At 49.3% G+C, this 21,493-nt stretch overlaps 1 protein-coding gene across 3 annotated transcripts in view; it reads right to left on the reverse strand.

The window, feature by feature from the left end:
- TLN1 (talin 1) overlaps positions 1 to 21,493 on the reverse strand; it is a 750,278-nt gene that overhangs the window by 155,018 nt on the left and 573,767 nt on the right. For all 3 annotated transcript variants that reach the window (XM_078674421.1, XM_078674420.1, XM_078674419.1), the window contains 7 exons: positions 21,158 to 21,280; positions 18,610 to 18,753; positions 10,242 to 10,403; positions 9,582 to 9,722; positions 9,089 to 9,270; positions 8,819 to 8,951; positions 3,312 to 3,413 (listed from right to left, as the gene is read on the reverse strand). In XM_078674421.1, coding sequence (XP_078530547.1) covers positions 3,312 to 3,413; positions 8,819 to 8,951; positions 9,089 to 9,270; positions 9,582 to 9,722; positions 10,242 to 10,403; positions 18,610 to 18,753; positions 21,158 to 21,280 — 987 coding nt within the window. The remainder of the gene's footprint in view (positions 1 to 3,311; positions 3,414 to 8,818; positions 8,952 to 9,088; positions 9,271 to 9,581; positions 9,723 to 10,241; positions 10,404 to 18,609; positions 18,754 to 21,157; positions 21,281 to 21,493) is intronic.

Consider the following 21,493-nt stretch of genomic DNA (forward strand, 5'->3'; position numbering starts at 1 on the left):
TACAGCCGGCTGCAGGGTGCTGTTTTGAGGTCGGGTGCCCTGTTGATTTCAATAGGAATTCTCTGGGACAAAGAAACACTGCAGGCTCGGGGACGAGGATCTTCCAGGAGTGACCACCACTTCGAGGGGTAAGTTGGGATGTAGAGGGACGGTTATGCACCGATGGGTTGGGCACACAAGGCCGTGGGGCGTCGGGTGCAGGGGTGACTTTGGACGTCGTGGTAGGGGGGGGGCCTCTGGATTGAGGTTGCAGGCGGCGTCTGGAGGCTTGAGGCAGGGCAGTGGTTGCCGGATGTCGGGCCAGGATCGCCGGGGGAACTCCTCGTGGTGTTTGTTCAGTCAAACACGGGCCGGGCTAAGCGGGTGCAGAGTGTGCTGGATTCGCTGTTTCTGGCTGGCACCAGAAGCTGCAGTTTAAACATGTCCGGTGTTCACGGGAGAAACAGCTTGGAAAGTGAATGTAGGCAGGTCCTCCGGGGTTTTTGAGGGTGCTGGCCGCTGGACATGCCAGGGTTTCGCAGGAGCAGGTTCGAGGGGAGACAGGCCTGTAGGGCTGGCGCCAAGTCAGTGGCATCGTCCTCTTGTTAGCTCTGCACGGCTTCTCGTCCTTCCTTAGTTGTTGTTGCTGGATCTAAGGAAGGAAGGTTCAGGGTGCCCCTAAATACTACATTTAGGGGCATTACAGGTAGGTAAAGGGCAGGGACCAATGGGTCCCTTCCCTGGGATGGGCGCACCCCTATTATGCCACTCTCCAGTGGGAGTGGGGCAGGAGCCTGTCCCTGGTTGGCTGGGTCGCCCCATCCTCAAGATGGCAGGGACTCAAGGTTTTGCTTCACCTCGCCTCCCCCACCTTAGGGGTGGAGTTGACAGAGGTGGGCACACCTCACTTTGTTTTTCCCGCCGGGTCTCCCGCCCAAAGTGTTGGGTAGAACCAGTGGGGACCAGTTGCTGAGTACCGCAAGTGGTCTGGAGAGGCTCACAAAGGCGGCATGCCTTTGAAGCTTCTCCTTCATGAACCCTTCCCATCCTGGGGGAGGAGGCTTGGCACCTCGTCCCAGGAAGTGCATTGTTTCAGGCCCCCGAGAGCAGCAGGCTCTCGTCCCAGGGGTCCAGAAACGTGTCTGGTGGTGGCTGCCTAGGCAGCCACTCAGTCAGGTCACTGGGAGTTGGTCGAGTTTCAGGGGGCATCTCTAAGATGCCCTCTGTCCTGCATTTACCATTAAATCCCACACTGGCATCAGTGTGGGTTTAAAGTGCTGAGAGGTTTGATAGCAAACTTCACAGTCTTCAGTGTAGCCATTATGGTGCTGTGGAGTTCGTAGTGATAACCTCCCAGCACCATATACTCTTAATGGCAGGACTGCACTTACAGTGCCCAGGAATGGCCCTGGGTACTGTAGGGGTACAGGGCCCATGCACCTGTACCCTCACCACTGGCATAGGGCACCCAGCTAGAGGGGTGACTGATGTATGCCAGGGCAGTGTTTTGTGGGCATGGCACACAGGGATGTGTGCCATGTGGACTCTGTTTTGTTCTGCACCAAGACACTGTGTGTGTGTCAGGTCACAGGGCCTCTAAGGGTGGCACAATAAGTGGTGCAGCCGTTAGGGGCCTTCTCTGGTCACAGTGCCCTGGGGACCTGTGGTAACATTTACCAGGGGCTGACATGTGGCCAGAGATGCCAATTGGGTTTAGGCTTCAATGCAGGTTTAGGGAAGGAACACAGGCCCTGGGTACCTGGTTGGCAGGAGCCCAGGGCACACTCAGTCAAAGCAGCAATTCAGCAATAAGTGGGGGCATACCATGCACGAAAGAGGGTACTTTCTCACACCAGAGCTGGTAGCAGATGAACTTTAAGTCTTTGCTGTTCCTGAGACTTCTTGAACAGGGGCAAGCTCTACCTCAAGCCCTTGGAGAAACTCAAACAAAGAAGTTGCAGAAAGTTCAGTCCAGTAATTTTTCTGTCCAAGACAGACACAGCCACTGCAGGCCAACACAGAAAAGCACACATCAGAGTGGAAGTTCCTCCTCGCACCTTCTCCAGCTCTTCTTCTTGGCAGGTTTCTGAGTCCAAAAGAGTTCTAAAGTTCTGGGCCCCGATATTTATATATTGTGGCAGAGAGTCTCTGTGCTAAGTCCAAACAAGTTCGGTCCTCTCTGGCTCAGCTTTCTGGCAGGCGGTGGAGGAAGTATTGTGTAAGGAAGACCAGGCCTATTCAGGTGCAAGGAAATCTCCTCCCCCTACTCTAAATGCAGACCAGGTCTATTCAGCCCAGCCCTGACTCATCCAGGAAAGGCAGGACACACCTCAACCCCCTGCAGTGGCTGTCTGAAGAGAATACACAACCTCAGACCCTGACAGTCAATCTACAGACCTGCAGAGGCACACAGGATGACTAAGCAAGAAAAAAGCCACTTTCTAAAAGTGGCAATTTCAAACACATTTAAAAACCACCTTTACTATAAGATGTGTTCTTAAATTCTGAGTTCAGGTAGCCCAAACTCCATTTCTCTACCTTGTCCCAATTGGAAGTTATACGTGTAAGATGTTACAAAGTATCTCCCATTATATCCTATGGGACAGATAGCCTTTCAATAGTGAAAAACAAAATACGCTGTATTTCACTTTCCGGACATGTCACACACACCAGTACATGTCCTACCTTTCACATACACTGCACCCTACCCATTGGGGTACCTTGAGCATACCTGAGGGGTGCCTTACATGTAAGAAAAGAAAAGGTTTGGGGCCTGGCAAGTGGGGGCACTGGCCAGATCACCATGGCAGTATCAAGTGCATGCAGACGCTGCAGTGGCAGGTCTGAGAATCCTTTGAAGGGCTGCTTGTGTGGGTGGCTCAACCAAAGCTGCAGGTTCACTAGTGGCATTTGATTTACAGGCCCTGGGGACACCGTGCACTGTACTAGGGATGTTAAGGTAAAAAAAAAAAATCCAACTATGGAAACACCAATCCATAACACCATTTACAGTGGAGCATTTGCACTTTAACACTGATCAGCAGTGAGAAAGTGCGCAGAGACAGTAAACCAGCAAACACACAGTCAAAACCAGGAGGGCAGAAAGCAAAAAGACCAGGAAAACAGGCCAAAAGATGCCAGGTCTAACATTTACTGCACCAGAACCCCCTTGCCTACAATATGGATTTAAGGATCTGTCACACCTTACCCCCAGATCAGTCACATCGTTGGATGATTCCCTACCCCGAGAGCAGGGAGAAGGCTGGATAACTTCCTCACAGAGCACCTGTTTCTCAACGGAATACAAATCTCTTAACTGCTAGAACACTTACCTTGTGTCCAAGCTGAGAAGAGTCCGCTCTGGCTGCAGCAGCCACAGGCTCAATAAGGAGACTGATCTCTTGAACAGCAGCCATCATCTGCGTATGTAAGGCCTGGGATGGAGAGAAACATTACAGCTCAGTACACAAACATCAGGAAAGCTGCTGAGAGAGGAAGAATACACAGTGACAAACAAAAAGAGAGAAAGTGTGTGCAAGATGGGGAAAAGATACCACAACTAAAGACATGGAGGGGGAGAAGCAGTACTGGAATATAAATCGAAGTATAGCTACATATCAATGCCAGAGAGCAAGTATTTGCATTTAACAGGTTTCCGTTACAACCAGAGTGAAGGCTGGATGGTCAACATTTGCACAGAAACTAAAAAGTTACATACCTTTGGTAGCAATTCTTCTTGTGGGTAAGAAAAAGGTTAGTTACCCTTTGAGTAAGTTACCTACCTTTGATAAAGCTCTTTCTAGTGATTCTTTAACTGCAGATTCCTCACCTTAGACACCCGAAGGCGGTGGTGCTGTCCGTGCGTACCTGAACCACCCTGGCCTTGATAGAGGGCAGGAAACTGCCGCTCAAACAGATCGATATGGAGCTGGGCTTCCACCGAAGGCCAGGGTCCTCAAATCTCCACCACTCCCAGAGGACCACCATCAGCTATGGGTGAGGCAGGGAGAGGAGCCTGCCCCTGGAGCAGCTGAGGTCAGGCCGCCACCAATGCAGTTGAGCATAGGTAGACCCTGAACTCTGCGTTCAGTCTTTGAGAGGGTTCTCCTAAAAAGTTGTCTTGAATGGAGTGCATTTCCACCTTATGATGCCGAGCGACCCTCTAGATAAATGGTATGATGAGCAGTATTATAACCTGGGGGAGATGGCTGGGCAGGGTAAGGCTCAAGGTCTGGCTCATCTTCTGGGTCAACGTTTTAGTCACCTGACAGGTCATCCCCAGCTCCTTCCCCCAAGTTTAATCATATGGGTCTCCATGAACATAAAGGCTCCCAATGTCAGAGGAAGAGTCGACCAATCCCTCTAGAGACTGCAGTGGAGGTGTACGCTTGGAGAATATGGTTGTGGTGGAGGCGGTGGCTAGTGGAGGTGCGGAGGCTGTGGGGGTGTTGGATTTGGAGGTGAGTGTCTAGGTGAACAAGGCAGTGGAAAAGGGCTTGAGGTATTGTCCTTGTGACTGTAATGCACTAGGTGCTGAGGTTCCTTGAAGGCTAGTTTTTTCTCAAAGAGGAGTTTTTGTTTCTTGGGTATTGGAGGCAAATTACTGGAAACATTTTCCTGAGGTGGTTTTGCGGAAATCTTTCCAATGTCGGGTGGATAAGAAGTATCTTTTGCCTAGCATAAGGTTCTGCTAGCCCTTCAGGAATGGGTGCCTCTATCAATCAAATCTCGTCGACAATGCTCTGAAACTAAGCCTTGAGTGTTGCTTCGGCCTCAACTTCGGCCCTGAATGAGGAGCCTTGTGAGCCTTTACAGGTGAGGGTGTCTAGGTGTGGTGGTGTTCAACCCCTTCCTTTAAAGTCTGCTTGACTCAGAAGCCTTGTGTTGGTGTCGGCCAGAGGCAGTAGTGAACCGGATGCTAAGGTTTTCTTTTTTTAGTCTTGGCCTGAACGGCTGTATGCATCAGGAGAGGTGCTTAGCCTTAGCTCTAGGGCGCTTAGGTGGGTGGGGCTTTGGAGTAGTGCTTTGCACTGGGGTGGTACTCATAGCAGCCCTCAGTATTTTCCCAGTTTTCAGCCGCACAGCCGCCACGACTGAAGGTGTTCCCTCAAGTTTTTTCTCTCTCAGAGGCACTTAAAGAGTCTCCACGTTGGATGCTGCACCAGTACGCTGGAGGGCCTAGCCTCCTCTAACTCTTGTTCGCCGATAATTTCCAGTGTCTTATTGGATGCCTGCTGTTGCATCTTTAGATGAGCTCAGCATCTTTCCCTTCTGTACCCTAATTTCTTCTTGCAGCTAACAGTGATACAGGACTCGCAGAAAGCCGACTTGTTCTAGCGGATCAGACAGAGGTTGCAGATGCCATGGTGCTCAGCCCAGGGGTAATTGGAGCTGCACTGTGGGGAAAAACGGAAGGTTGTTTGCTCCTTCACCCTGTATTAGTCTGTAATATCCATGTTGTTTTACTGCAGATCGAAAAGGACTTGATGAAGTCTTTGGATTGTAGCGTGACCTTCTTTCTCCTTGATTAATTCGCTTGTGGCAATTTGAGATTTGCAATGATTGTCCTCCGATCGTCAGTATTGAAGTTAACGAACAGCGAGGCACAAGAAAGGCACAGGAAGCAAGTCGATCTTGGAGACATTACTGAACATGTTGGAATCAGTTCGCGGTAAAACACGATCTAAAGTTGAAGTCGGTGCCCATGCGCATTGCGAACTAAGGGAGGAGTAACACAATATCCTGTGAATTCAAGCTTCTTAGATGAAGAACAACTGTTTATGTCCAAGAAGTCAGGAGCATGCAAAGCATTATTTTATCAGCCACATAATACAAACATAACCGTATTAAAGGAATTAATTATTGTACTCTAGCACTACTGCAATGCTGGTTTGACGGATTTGTGTGATTGGTTAGTAACCAGCTTTGCAGTAAGGAAACCGGGTCCAATTTTGCCCAGTATTCTGAGACCCCTAGAGAAGTGGGTCTGACCTGACGGGGGCATATGACAGAGCCATTTGTTGCTATGATAACAGGGAGGTGTGGCAACGCGCTCTGATCCTACCCTGCAGCTTCCAATGATCATATTCTTACCTTCCCTAATTTAAGGCTTCTCCTTGCTTAGGTTCGTCTTTGTAGATAGAGTGACGAGCTCTGCAATGCTGCTGCTTGCAACACTGCTGCGTGCCTTCCTTAATTAAGGCTTCTCCTTGCTTAGGTTCGTCTTTGAAGATAGAGTGACAAGCTCTGCAATGTTGCTGCTTATCATCTGAGTAAGTGGGCGAGATAGGAGCAGTGTCCTGTCCTTGTGGAGCTATCAGTTCGACAAGAACGGGTGAAGCCGTGGAATCCTCCTTTAATGGAATTGTGTAGGACTCCATAGGCTGTGCCGGGGTGATTTTTCGTTTGTAAATAGAAAGTTTACCCGTGTCGGCGTCAACGAATTGTTCTGACTGCTCCTCAAGCAGGGGTTGTCGATGCTTTGTGCCCACAACGGCGGGTATAGGCTTCGGCCCCGTGGACACCTTCACGGACGCCTCGACGACCGCCTTAGGTGCGAAGGCCTTCGGCACCACTTTTGGTGGCAGCGTAAACTGAATGGGCGCTGGCGACTGTTGAGGTTTGGTGGCAGGCTTCGGCATGGAAGTATCCTTCTGACCGACAGCGGAAGCTTTCTCCTTAATGCGTTTCAACGATTCCGACACCTGCATCGAGAAGGAGGCAGACGGCTGCGTCGACTCGACTGGCTCCTTCGACCCGAGGGTTGTATTGCTTTTGGCCTTGTCCGGCCGACGCGCAGGATCGACAAGTTTTGAGGTCCTTTGTCTGTGTCGACGGCCTTTGGCGCCAATTTCTTCGGGTCGACGACCTTGACCAGTGTTTTCGGTGTCCCAGTCTTTGGCTCGACACCCTTTAGCGACCTCACCGGGTCGATAACCTTTTTAAGCTTTGTCGGGGCCGATAGTTCAGAAGACTTCAAGCTGACCAAAGCAACACGCACTTTCGGTTTCAATGGCGCCTCTAGTGCTTTCGGTTGTGTAGACCCCGAAGCTTTCTCTTTCGGTTTCAATTTCACCATTTGTGGCTCGTTAGAAGTGTCCAAAGCCAGGCCCGGAGGCGAGGCTGTAGAACCCAGTGTAAGATCTTGGGTAAGGCCATGTGGCGATCCCTCGACCTGAGCCGTATGCATGGTTTCGGCGGTTGGGCATAGCTCCTCTCTTGAGCTATCTTGCATGGCCCCATAGGCCTCATCGTCGTCTCCTACCTCGTCGACGACTTTTTCAGTATCGAGCCTTTCAACATCAGCGTCGTAGCTGGAGTCGATCTCCGCTGCTGGATTGGACATCGGCTCTTGATCTTCCTGCTCGTCTGCCTCTTCCTCCTCGGTATCAAAAATGTTCACCGGGTCAGGTGCCGTCTGCTGGGCCTCCTGGCGCGCTGCGCGCCTAAGTCGAATCGTCTTCTTGGAGCGGAAACGAGAACAAGCCATACAGTTGCCTTCATCGTGATCCGGCGACAGGCACTTGTTGCACACCGGGCAGACGTCGATGTGAGGATACTTCGAGTTGCACACGGGGCACCTTTTGAAAGGGCTCCGTTCCATGATGGTTCGTCGAATAAGGCCTCTGGCGTCGACCGGGCCTACAGTGCCGAAGAGTCATGCGACTCCTCTGGATGTCCGACTCAGGAACTGAGCTGGAACAAAACTGGGCACCGATCGCAAGACAATACCGACGATATAGTAAAGACCTTTGGGCCAAAAAGAAAGGTTTCTATTGATTCCGAACTTGAGTGATCAAATAAGCATCCGAACCCAATGGCAGAAAAAAACAATCTGGGGATGGAGTCGATGCCCATGCGCACTGTAGTCCAGGGGAGGAGCCACCTATCTCGTGATACTTCGAAGACTCTTCCAGGACAACAATGTGCAATCATCCGGACCCAACACTAGGCGGCAATCTATGCAACAGATATGAATTCAGCAGCCCACATGCCTCGAACTTAAGGCTTCTCCTTGCTTTGGTACGTCTTTGAAGATAGAGTGACGAGCTCTGCAATGTTGCTGCTTGCAATGATCATATTCTTACCTTCCCTAATTAAGGCTTCTTCTTGCTTTGGTACGTCTTTGAAGATAGAGTGACGAGCTCTGCAATGTTGCTGCTGCAATGATCATATTTTTATCTTCCCTAATTAAGCCTTCTCCTTGCTTAGGTTCGTCTTTGAAGATAGAGTGACGAGCTCTGAACTCTGCTGCTTCCAATGATCACATTCTTCATCAAAGGAGCCACCGTCACAAATGTGAAGCGTTCCAAGTTTGATCCGGATCCAAGAGTTTAAAGCACGTTTTACACTGTTTGCTGTCTCAGTCGTTTCTGTTCTACACCATTTGGACTCCTGGAAGCTTCCAAAGTCTATATTTTGTTCCCCTTTAAAGGCTTGAGATATAAAGAAGGTATGTGTGTGAAACCCAAGCTGATGGCATGGCCTCTGGGTCCTGGCGAAGTCTTAAGGCCCTTAGGACAATGGACTTATACAAAAGTGGCATGCATGTGGATACCAAGATGGCAGCATTTTAGCCCCCCTGTCAAAGTCGAGACCCCAGGGATCTGAAACTGGAACGGGCCTAATAATGATGAGAGTGAGGATGGAGACAGTGGTGGATAACATTTCTTTGTTGATGCGTAAGCGAGTGGACGCACTCACCTACATTTCTGTGCGTCAATGAGGTGATGAGAAATGCAACTTAAATGAAAAACATTCAGAAACACTTGTTTCTTCAGAACTTGAACCACACAGGCACATTATACATGGAGGCACAGTGGCTAGCTGTACCACTCACCTCTTCGGAAATGCCCTCCCGTGGGGCCAGCTGCTGGCTGATGGCTGCGAGGGAGGCCTGGTCCACATCTCGGATGCTCCTGTTCAGCAGTTCAATCGCCTCGTCGCACTCCCTCTGTCCTGGGGCTTTATCTCTGCAGGTGACACATGAGGGCAGAGTTAGATCTGAACCAGCATTCTCAAAGGAGGAATGTATAACCATATGTCATCTTTAATCTCCCGTCTCTGGGGGGACAATGGGTCTCTCTATGGTTTCGTGGCATCCACTCACCTCATATTGGTAATGAGCTTCTTGATGGAGTCAGAGACGGTCCTGGAGTGTCCGGCCAGGACTGACCACTTGGGAGGGTCCTTGGGATTGACGGCCAGGGAACGAGCGGTCTGGATGAGTCCAGCGGAGCTCTCCAGCATGGTCTTGGCAGAGGTGACAATGGGTTCCATTGCCTGAAGGCCCTATACAGAGAGATACAAACCCTGAGTATAGCGCTGCGTAGCACAAAGACAGAAGAAACCGAGAACTGATAAAAAAACACTGACAAACTCCAACTGCTAAAGCGACAGATCCTTTCATGAAGGTCCAACAGTCACATTTCAAGCATAAAATTCCACCTTGGAGGCAGTCCTGTTACCCAAAGTGCATATCTGTAAACGGGACTCTCAGAGGGGACACAGCTGTCAGCGGGACCCTCCTTTATTTGAGGTGCCGAGGCAGATCGCTGTAACATCTGTGGGAAGGGTTCAGTATCTTCCTACTCGGCCCTTACCTCAGGGCTGATCTGTGCAGGAACACTCGCAAACTCTGGGTTCGATGCAAAGGCTGTCAGGTTATCCACAGCTTCAATGAGGGGAACAGTTGCTGCCCTGCACTTTTCACGGTTGCCTTCGTTGAAAGCCCCATCTAGTGCCTGAGGAAAGAGAACATACTTCAATCAATCAGCGAATCAAACATTTATAGAGCACAGCAAATCACTCCAGGGGAGACTTCCTCAAGGCTCCTCCAACTAGTTTACAGAGTAACAGGAGCTCTTGCTCTGAACTGGAAGCCCTCTCATTCAGAGCAGGATTAAACGGTATGGGGCGGGCTTACAGCTTTCACACCCCGGAAAAGGCTACAGTTCTTCCAACTAGCAGCTAGGATTTTGCTACAGGCTCTGACTGGCATGCAGCACTAAAGAGGGGAGCAGCTGAGGAACATCTAACATTTCTCAACATGATTATACCCAACACACTGCCATTCACAAGTAAATAAATGTCACCCGCTCACAGACAGACAATAGCACAAGTGACCCATTTTCATGTTGAAATCATTCAGTGACTTTCTTTTAGGGTTAATGTGACTATTACTGGAGACTAAAAATGAAGCAACCTCTTAGAAACGGGACTCTGTCTCAGTCGGCCATCTGCATTGTGATAGTAACGTTCACCTTTATTGTCTTGACCAGGTTGGCGGTGCTGTTGGCGACCTCCTTTGCTGACTGGACGAACTGTCTCTTGGCCACAGGGTTGGATGTCCTGGAGGAGGCCAGGCGGCAGGCGTTGCAGAGTGCAGACGTGTGCTTCGCTACAATGGTGGCAGCGGAGAGAACCTGCAGAACGACACCAAACAAAGTATCCTCAGACATCTCTCTGTACCCCGCCTGTTGTGCCCAGCTTCCTCACCCCTCAGCGTGGGCATGCTGCTCGTCAGCTCAGAGCTCTGCAACTCACGGAATGAATCGTCTTCCCCTTACACTGGCCTGTTATATCTGGAGTGGTCATTACTCACTAACTTGAGGTGTCAGTTTGTGTCACTCACATTCTAGTGACTGACTGTAGGACCTACAGGCCCCTCGCCCTGTGGTTTCTGTAGCCTGTCTGGCATCCCACTGGCGGTATGTATTGCCAGTCTCGGCTCACGGGCTTCCTGTTTGCGTGGGTTATCGCCATCAACCTACTGAGCCATATTCTCTGATAATGTATTTTCACAAGCTATGAGATCACTAATCTGTACAACTCTTATATTCAATAATTAACATGTTTATATATATCCCAATAAAACATTACAAACAAGAGCTTTAATAAACACACACACACACACATACATACATATGTAAACGAGCGTGCCATGGCAGTGAGAAATACATGTGTCCCGATAACACATTATGTAGAACAGCTATATTATCAAATGAGCATGGATACTTTTATTGTCATAATGCAAAGGTCAAATTCCAGTTCATTATCTCAGCAGAGCAAAATTAGCACTAGAGAAACACTCTTTACAGCCTCACATACCTCACATTACAACCACTTCCCACACTAAACAACTAATAGTTTCAAGACGTCTTCAAGGCCATTTCAACTCACTGCACCAATTTAACCCCTTGTATCTTGTTCCCTTTCCCCTTGTTCTGCTTGAAGATGTTTTATGGAAACAGACCCACGGGCTCTAGTTATTGCCATTGTTCTGGGATAGGCATCAACACCCACTCGCGGTAACCATGTGCTGGTCGTGTGTATTGCTGTAGATTCACATGCTCTGAAGACTTCTGTTGTCTGGTGTAGGGCCCGGACATACAACTTGTTTTCCTTCAGAGACGTTCGAGTCGCGAGGCCAGCTGCGAGTCCTACCTTCTTGCAGCATGCATGGCGCCAGTAGCATGTTCAGGTTCCCTTCAGGGGCGGGAGGTGTCTTTGGAGGAACAACCCTTTGAAACCTTCCATGAAAGACACCCTGGAAATAGAAGAATGCCGTCTGCTTCGGAGATATACCGATACTACAGAGAGGTGTAGGGGTATGGAAGTGGAATTGAGACCTGCCTTGTAAAGATGCAGATGGCAGAAAAAAGCCTCCGTACAATGATTGTAAATGGGTCCAGCTGTTTAGAGAAACAGTACTGCATGAACCGTTTCCACTTAGCCGCACAGTGGGTTCCCTGGCCTGCTGTAGAATAGCCTTGCATTCCTGTGGGATTGTAAGGTAGCCAACCTCTAGGTACTGAGGTGCCACATTGAAAGCTTGAACTCTTTTGTATCTGTGTGTTTGAGTTGGCCCTGTTGAGTGGGAAGGCCAGGCCAGACTGGGAGCTTCCTCTGAGGACAGACGGACCTCTCGTGGAGCATCGACTACCATGGCCATCTGGCACAGGTTGGTGCGGCGAGGATTAGAGTCATGGACACCTGCCTCATCTTCATCACAACATAGGGGAAGAGGTAGAAAAGCATAGGCAAATATCCCTGACCAATTCATGCATTGTGAGAGCAGGTACCTAGTGGCCAGGTTTTTGCATTTTGCGTTTTCGGGAGTGGCAAACAGGTCTTTTGTGAGAGTCCCCCAGCGATGGAAGCACTTGTGGAGGTCTTGTGTATCGAGTCCCGATCATGGACTTGTTAATGTGTCCTGCTGAGCAGGTTTGCAAAATCCATCTCCACCCGACAGATGCTCACCTAACAGGTGAATATTTTGACAAGTTGCCGGATGCTCAATTCTCTAGGCCAGCTGAGAAAGCTACTGCGAGTGGGCCCCCCCTTTCTGGGGGTAAACAACGGCTGTCATGTTTGTCTTCGCGGTACTATTATCCTCTGATTTGCAGAAGCAGGAGCAATGTGTTGAGAGCCAACCAGATAGCGAGCACTGCCAGGTAATTGATGCAACGACCCTGGTGCTGTGGCGCCTTGCCTCGTCATGCAGTAAAGGCGGGGGATACCTCACACCACCAAAGACTCATCTGTAGTGATGCTCACCTGCAGAAGGGGGGTCTAGAAAGGACCTGCTGAGCAACAGGCTGTTGCTGTTCCACCGATGGAGAGAATGATGGGCCCTGGTCACAACCAACACTACATCTCCTAACGCCCTCCTGCTTGCACCCACTGCCATGAGAGGCGGTCTTATAAGGGGTGATAATGGAACCTGGTGTGCAGGACAACGGCTATGCAAGGCAGCATCATTCCCAACAGTTTCATTACAAGTGCAAACAGCGAAGTCCGAAAAGGAGGCCACAGCTGTTGGATTGCCAGCACCCTCTGTTGATTGGGGCATGCTTTGCCTGTCTCCTCCTTGAGGACTGATCCTAGGACCGGCTGAATCTGGTAGGACTCGAAATGCTGAACTGAGTCCCTGACAAGCTCAATGTGTTTGCTGATGCTGTGGTGGACAAACCTTTCCCACCTTGGTGCATGACAGACATGAGTAGTGATGCTGTGCGTTTAACAGAAAATGAGCCTGCATTCATCCATGAGCTTGAGGTACCGGAATTCTAGGGTTTTTAGGTGCCAGATTGCTAGCGCGGGCGGTCTGGCATTGAGGTGCCGGAGGTGGCCCTGATGCGGTGAGAAGGTTCAGCCTGAGCGGCAGCTTCCCATGAGGTCTGACGGACGTCTCCAGGAGCAATGCCTCCAATGGTTGCCTGGCCCGGGTTGGCATCGCTTGGATTAGGGTCATAGATGCGTCCTCATTTTCTCCATATATGGAACGAGTGTGTGAGGCGGAAACCCGTACACTAATATCCCAGACCAGTCCATCCAGAGTGCATCGCACATGGACTGTAAAGAACTGGAGGCAAAGCTTTGGCATTTTACATTTCAGAAATGGCAAACAGGTCGATCAGGGAAATGCCCCACGGTCGGAAGTAGCTGCAGAAGATGTTTTGATTCAGTTCCCGGTCTTGTTGATGTGTCCTGCTTAGCAGGTCAGTGTAGGAAGCTGGCTCTGTATATACTGTATCGAAGTGAGTTATAGTGTGCACAGAGTCCAGTGGAACCTCAAAGGTACGCAGAGGTAAAGTTAGATAGCACCGCATTCTCTATTTGTGGTAGCTTGGTCGAGCAGTAAGTCAGTACCAGAGGACAGTGTAAAGCATTTGTTGTACACACTCAGTCAGCAAAGGATTTCACACACTCGAAGACTGAACTCAGACCAATTTGCTTTGTATAAAAATATTCTTTAGTTATTTTATTTTCTAGAACCAAGCAAGCCTGGCACAGGTAAGCAATACATACTTTACAGTAGTAATGCGGTTTGTAAACAGTTTGGATTGCAATTGTAAATGTACTTTGGTTTAATTACAGTAAGGCTACTGATAACGCAATGCTTTCCAGAATACAGTACATGTACTTTGTATAGGGTTTTAGGTAAAATTACAGGTAAGTTACTTTTGAGAATACTTTTCTTACACAGTGCAGTGTACCGGCATACTACACTGGGACATTTCCTGTAAACAGGTATGTAAAATCGTTTTTGTTAGTGCAATTTTAAAGAATTTCTTTAAGTTTTCAAACTCTACACTTTGAAACTTTTCCAAGAAAAACAGTCAATGTTATTCTATGGCAGAAAATAGTGTTATCGTGTGAGAAGTTGGCCTGGTAGGGGATGTTTCCAATTCTGGAACCACCTACTACCTGACCAAACAATCCCTTATGGTGTCTGGTTGTAAGTCAACCTTATTAGACAAGCTATCCTAGGGGTAGCATGGACTAAGCAGCCTAAAGGCTTAACTTAAGAGGTCGTGTTAAGCGAGCTGTTTTACCACATACAATCCTGTAATACCAAATGAAAGGACACCACACAAGTATATATTATAAAAATATATGTGTTTATTACTAAAAACAATCCCCAGTATTCTTTATGAATAAAGGGGCACAAGCGTTAAATCAAAAGCACTGTTTAAACATACAAGTTGCACAATTATGGATGAGGGCGGGTGGCCACTCAAACCATATACTAAACAAGTGGTATAAGAGAGGCCACTCGAACAGTGGTTAGGCCTAGGGCCTAGGGAATCGCTGGGAGCAGTCAGGACAAGCAATGCTGAAGTCGGGAATGGCCCTCGGGATTCGGGAGATGTGCGGAAAGCGCACGCATGCACCAATGTTAACCAATGGTGCGTAAAAGTCATAGAGTTAAAGTTTAAGGGCACTTCCGCTGAACCTAGAGGAACAAAACTTAACACACAGACCCTAGAGGTGTGCACCAGTGTGGGAACACCGGCGGAGCAAAGTTACCTCACCCACAGGAAGTGGGTGCACAGGGTCGAAGTGGCGTCGGGTTTTGACACGCAGGCTCTTGGTGCTTGAAGCTGAAAGGGCTGCAGGCGGGTTAAAGATGAAGTGTCCGGTGGAGTCCAAGGGTGGACTCAAGTTGTAGAGTACCTGAAAGCAGAGGGGACAGAGTCTGGGTCACTCAGCAGTGACCAGGGTGGAACCAGGACGGAACCAGGCAATGTCGGGCGCAATCAGGTGGTCGTCGAGGAGCTTCTCTCCGCTGTCACGTGGGCTCTGGGGCATCTGCAACGTCCAGGAGCAGGTCACGATCTGTCCCACGCAGGCTCTCACCGTCGGTGCAGTCGGCTTCAAGTTTTGGAGCAAACAAGCCTTGGCAAGAGCAATCCACGCGGGATCGGAAGATTGCTTCTCACTCGGACCAGGAAGGTCAGAGTCGGGGCTCCTTTTCAGGGGAGCTGGTGTGGATCTGGAGCAACCAGATTCACGAGTCTTCTTAGGTAGTTCGTCGGCACAGGGACCACTAGCCAGCTGGCAAGTGACCGGGCCAACGCGTTGAGCCAAATAGAGCCAAAGGGCCCCACGCAGCACTCGTCGAGTGTGGAGGGCTGAACTTCGGCTCAGGAGCAGCTCAGGGTGGGGGCTTCTCAAACCCCGGTGCACAGCTTCGAGGGTCACTCGTGGGCTGCACGGTCAGCGTCTCGTGGTCAATTCAAGATGGCGTGCCCCACGCTTCCGGTCGCCTCCACGGGTCTCAGCTCTGCAGGGACTGTGGATCGGGCTGTTGGAAGGCAGGCAAGCTTGATCTCGTCGATCTCAGTCGCTCGAGTTCCGGCGGGAACTGCAACTAAGTAGACGTCGAGGGCTGGATGGTGCCTGCTGCTGCAGGGTGGTCACTCCTTGACCACAAGGGAGATTCTTCGGGCTTCCACGTTGAGATGGAGGTCCAAGGGTCCAGAGTTTCGTTTCTAATGTTTCTTCCAGGAAATCTGATGTGCATTGGCACTGCTCCCACTCTTATTCCAATCTGGGGGGCGTGATTACCTGCTAGGTCCCCTCCTATGGGTGGGACCCAGGAAGTGGGTGGATACACCCCCTTCCTTTGATCCAGGCCGCCCTGGCACGAGGGCTGGAGTGCCCCAGAACCGGTTTGGCCGGATTATGCAAGGGGCAGCCTTGTGCGCCCCAGGCAGTGTCTGGTTTCTTTCAAACCTCCCTGCTACAATCCACTATCTCCTGTCTGGAGGGTGGTGACACCCTCCTGTGACAGGAAACCCTTTGTCCAGGCCCCATCTGCTGAGTTTCGGTCAACTGCAGGGGTCCAGACATTTGTCTGTGGCAGAGGCATCCATTTTGTGGATCTTAAGGTCTTTGGAGAAATTAACTGCATTTAGTAAAGGAACATGTCTTACCCCTCTAGAGGGGTGGAATGCCATCCCCGTCGCCAGAACTGGCGAGGGGATGGTATTCCAAATCGTATGACACCTTACACGACATGTTTTGATAAAGCCAAACCAAAGTTGCTATATAACCGCGAGGATTATAAGGCACTTAAGAGTATATGGTATGGCATTATCCTGAAACAGCTTAGGGAGTTGTTCCCGACAGCTGCAGACAGGCTCAGCTCATGCTAGAGCTCCATCTCACATGAAACCACGCACTCTGCCTCCAGGATTGATGAGGCCTTCCATAGGAGTCGCTCACAGGTTAATGTGTGTCCAGATATAGGTTTAGATATAGGTATACCATATCTAAGCAAGGGGTGATTACACCACCTTACCCCAGCTGAGTGATCAGCCAGTTGTGTCAATTTAAGAACCAGCCAGGGGTGGCAAAAGATATGCTGCAGCCCCTGGTAGGCCTTGGTGGCCCCTATGCCCTGGGCACCTATAGTGCATTATACAGGGGCTGACAAGGAGTCCATTTCCAATTGTGGTATGTACCTAGGGTACATGGAATCCATTTTACAGAGAGAGCAGATGGCCTGGGGCCCTGATTAGCAGGGAACCAGGTCAACTAAGTCAAAAAACCAGCTAAACACAGGCAAAAAATCTGGGGTAACCATAGTCAGGTAGCCACCTTCCTACATATCGTTTTTTAGGTAAGTATTTGGTAGTGGCAGTTGAGATTCTAGGGGTAGACTCAGGGGTCCCCCAGGGTCAAGGATGCACTCTTGTTACACCCTAAGCGGCACTAGGGCGGCCGGGTGCAGAGTGCTGAGGCCCAATGTTATCCAATGGGGATAAGGGGCCTCCGGTTGGTGGCTGCTGACGAGCAGGCCACTCAGCTGTGGGAGCAAAGCTCCTGGACTTTAGCTCAGGGCCAATGGGGAAAAAAGTAACACCAAAGGTGCACCCTCAGCAGCACGAGGGCGGCCGGGTGCAGGGTGCTCTTTCGACGTGGAGTGCTCTGTTTGCAATGGGGAACCTCGGGTTTGCAAAGGTAGTACAGGCTTGGGGACGAAGCCCTTGTGGGTGTGACCAACATTTCGAGGTAAGTTGGGATGCTGGGGGTTGGTTGGGCCACCCAAGGCCGCGGGGCTTTGGGTGCAGGGGTGCCTTTTAGGGTAGGATCTTCTTACCAGCTCCTGGTCGCGGTTGAGGAGATCTTCTGGTTTGAGGCTACAGGCGTTGGCTGGAGGCAGGTCAGTGATCGCTGGTGAGACCTCCTCGTGGTATTTGCCCACTCAAGCCGTGGACGGTAGGTACGGATTTGCGGTTTTCCAGCCAGGGCTCAAGGGTGTAGTTGAACAAATCCAGTGTTCACTGGAGACACCGTCTTTGTGGTTGAAGGCAGGCAGGTACTCCGGGGTTTGGAGGTCGCTGGCTGCAGGACACATTTCGTAGGAGCAGGTTCGATGTGGGGATAGGCCGGTAGGGTTGGGGCCAAGTCAGTAGGTTCGGCACGGCGGTTCGGTCCTTTTCTTGTTGCAGAATCTTATTTGAGGAAGCAAGGTTTAGGGCTCCAGAAACATGTCTGGTGGTGGCAGCTGAGATGCCTTCCATGTGCATTTTTTTTATTAAATCCCACACTGGCATCAGTGTGAGTTTAATGTGCTGAGAAGTTGGATACCAAACTTCTCAGTTTTCAGTGTCGCCATTATGGTGCTGTGGAGTTTGTAATGACAAACTCCCAGCACCATATACTCTTAATGGCAGCCTGCACTTACAATGTCTAAGAATGGACTTAGACACTGTAGGGGTACAGGGCTCATGCACCTATACCCTCACCACTGTTATGGGGCACCCTGCTCGAGGGGTGACTGATCTAGGCCAGGGCAGTGGGCTGTAGGCATGGCACACAGGGATGTCTGCCATGCTGACTTCACTTTGTTCGGCACCAAGACAAGCAGCCTGCAAAGGCCTTATGTGTGTGCGTCAGGGTACACGGCCTCTAAGGGTGGCACAATAAGTGCTGCAGCCGTTAGAGGTCTTCCCTGGTCACAGTGCCCTGGGTACATGTGGTACCATTTACCAGGGGCTACCTGGGGCCAGAGATGCCAATTGGGTTTTGTTTTCAATGCAGTTTTAGTGAAAGATCATAGGCCCTGGGTACCAGGTTAGCAGAAGCCCAGGGCACAATCAGTCACAGCACATCAGCAATTCAGCAAAAAGTGGTGGCAATCATGCAGAAAGGGGGCACTTTCTCACAGATGCAGATTGTATCTATGAGGTTTCAGTGTGTAAAACCAACCCTTACCACACACACACACACACATCCCCAGATTCTGATGTGCATTCACACATGTACCACTGCCTCGTCTACGAATGGATGCTGCTTACAAGTCTACGGGATATTGCACAAGGTATCACATCTCACCTGTGACTGAGTGCAGGCTGGATCTATGAGGTTCTGGCAAGCCATTTGGATCGCCTGGTTCGCTCTTGCAAACTGAGTGGGGTCCACCAGTCCTTTCTGCCCAGCGTGACTGTTGGGGTCGGATACTCCGACAAGATATGCAGCCTACAATTGAGGAGAGAAATGAAAAGGTATTTGAGGTTAGCATGCTCATTAGAACAAGTTTAATTTTCAAAATATTAAAATGGGGCAAAGTCATCCACGCTCAAAGACTATTCAAATAGGTTGGACCATTAGAGCAGCACATCCGGGCAGCATGAAATGTTCTGGTCCATATTCCTAGCATAAAAGCATGTGGCCAAAGTTCCCTTGTCCACCTAGCAGACTCATTCTTTAACACATCTTGAGTGTAGAAACTCTCAAAGGTGGTAACAGGGCAAGAAAATAATTATTTTAAAAATCGATCTGAGCCCGCATTGAAAACAGATTTAAACTCATATCGCAGCAAGCTCTCTGACTGCAAGCCATCCTCAGGACTGAAACGTGAAAGCTTTGACCTCTTAAGAAGGTCTCGAGTCTCACTCAGAAGTATTAGAGTTGTGTGGACAGCAGTGCAGCCAAATGCAGGCTGCACAAGTATAATGATTCTCAATATGTTTATTGCTTTGTAATGCTCAACTTTGTGACCCCACAGCTTAGAAGTCACAAATAAAAGAGAAAGAATTTCTCTCCAAATAGTCAGGCAATGACAAAGAGCGAACAATTAGACACAATTCCTTTGAGAATTAGAAATAATTTATCAAGATCCACAAAATCCAAATGGTATTGAGCAAGGAGTCTTGAAGTTTCTTTTTCCAATTATTCTTTATTTGAAGTCGTATGCGATAGGCACACACCAGCCCAGCCAACGCGTTTTGTCCAACATGGACTTCCTCAGGGTTGGGTATATCTTTCAAAGATAGCTGAAGCGATCTTCTTATATATTTCATTGTAAACGTATGCTGGGATTCCCCGCAGCGCCTGGATAATCAAAGTTTAAAGCATTATTGCCTTCATATCCAGTTCAAATGCCGTCTGTCTATCCGTCTGTCTATCCGTCCGGGCGACGGATAGACGGACAGCATTTGAATTCGAACTTAGAACACGGCAGACTGGATATGAAGGCAATAATTTCAAGACTCCTTGCTCAATACTTTTTGGATTTTGTGGATCTTGACAAATTGCTTGTAATTCTCACTCAGAAGTATTTACAGTGACTGCAATCAACCCAGACTCAAACCCCAGCAGAGAAGGCTGACTGCAAGTCATCACCTGCCCAACAACTCATCTGAAACAGCATCATGAGACCGGCACTGCTCTACAGAAGCCTTCGTCTGGACACCAACACCTCCAAAGGAAAAGAGATACACGGGACAGCGGCCTCAAGAGACCCTGACTTTGACACCATTCTCTTAAAGGGACACAAGTCTACAGAAGCCCACACTTGGATGCCAAGGATATTGCACATTAGTGGAGAAACGTGAAGCAGGACACTGCAGTATGTAAGCAGTCGCCTGCATCCCCACCACTCCATACAAGTTGAGTGACCCTGAACACAAAACTACAGAGAAGAAACAATTGTTGATACTGCTCTTTAGAAGCCGACACATCCACAGCCAGCCATCCACATGAAGCACCCGAGATGGACTCCGACTATTCAATGATTCCCATAAAAATCTCAAGCCCAGACACTGCACTATAAAAGAGATGCGTGATCTCGCACACTGCGCTACGGAGGAGTGATCATGGTACAGAAGAGTGACCCTCACAGGAAGAGTGACCGTGGCTTTGCTCGACAATAGCACTCAACAATCTATCCAATGTTTCAAAGAGAAGTGTCAACCCAGGGACACTGCTATGCAGGAGAGGCTCGCCCCAGACATAGTGTAGCAAAGAAGGTGGACATCAACACACTGCTACAGAGCGGAAGAGCAACTGTAGGCAGCTGTGATGTAGTGAAATGCTGCCACAGACATTGTGCTTTGGAGAACTGCAACTGCAGACAATCTGCTAGATAGGACAGCTGGGACCTGTGGAAAAATGTGTACCTGGGATGTTATTATAGAAGCACTCATCTAGATACAACCTCTCAAACTAGAAGTGTGATTCGGGACACTGATTACTGAAACAAGCCATAGCCTCACACGTCAAGAGATCTTTCGACTTCACACCTCATAAAGATGAGAAAAACAACCTTAGCTGGGCTCACTGCTATCTGAAAACTCAACACTCCAGAAGAAATTCTATACAGGAAATATACAACACGCTCAGCTTTTGAAAAACACCCATCCTCACATGCACAAACAAGGTCTGCCTGAATACGAGTCAACCGTCTTTAATTTGGAAAATTATAAGATGGGTGCCACCCGCAAAGCCATTTGTAACTGGGCTAAAATTGAAGATGGATTATTGGATGATAGTCACTGAGTCAGTAAATATTAGGCTTCCATTAGACATCTACCTTTGTACGGCAGTACAGCAAAGCTTTGGATTTTACCCCTTCACCCTACAGGCTTGTGCGAGGCGTTACCTGCGCAGCAGCTTCTGTGAGGCCACACAGAGCCTTCGATGCAGTGCCGACCGAGTCCCCAAACTCGGGCAAGTTACTGTTCTTGGCGTTCTGAGAAATGCCTGCCATGGACTCTCCCAGAACCTGCAAGAGGAAGATGTTACAGGCCACCATAAAATGAATTGCATATATATTCAAAATAATTATAAATTGTAGATCTATGCACAAAAACACAAACAATAAATATCTACACCTGTAAGAGAAACTAAAGATCAATAAAACAATACAAAGATATCTCTCTCCATTTTGATTTCTCAGAGTTTAAGAAAATCTACACAAACAAGACAGAGAAGAGGG

Source organism: Lissotriton helveticus, chromosome 2_1 (assembly GCF_964261635.1).
Source record: "Lissotriton helveticus chromosome 2_1, aLisHel1.1, whole genome shotgun sequence".
Lineage (NCBI taxonomy): Eukaryota > Metazoa > Chordata > Amphibia > Caudata > Salamandridae > Lissotriton > Lissotriton helveticus.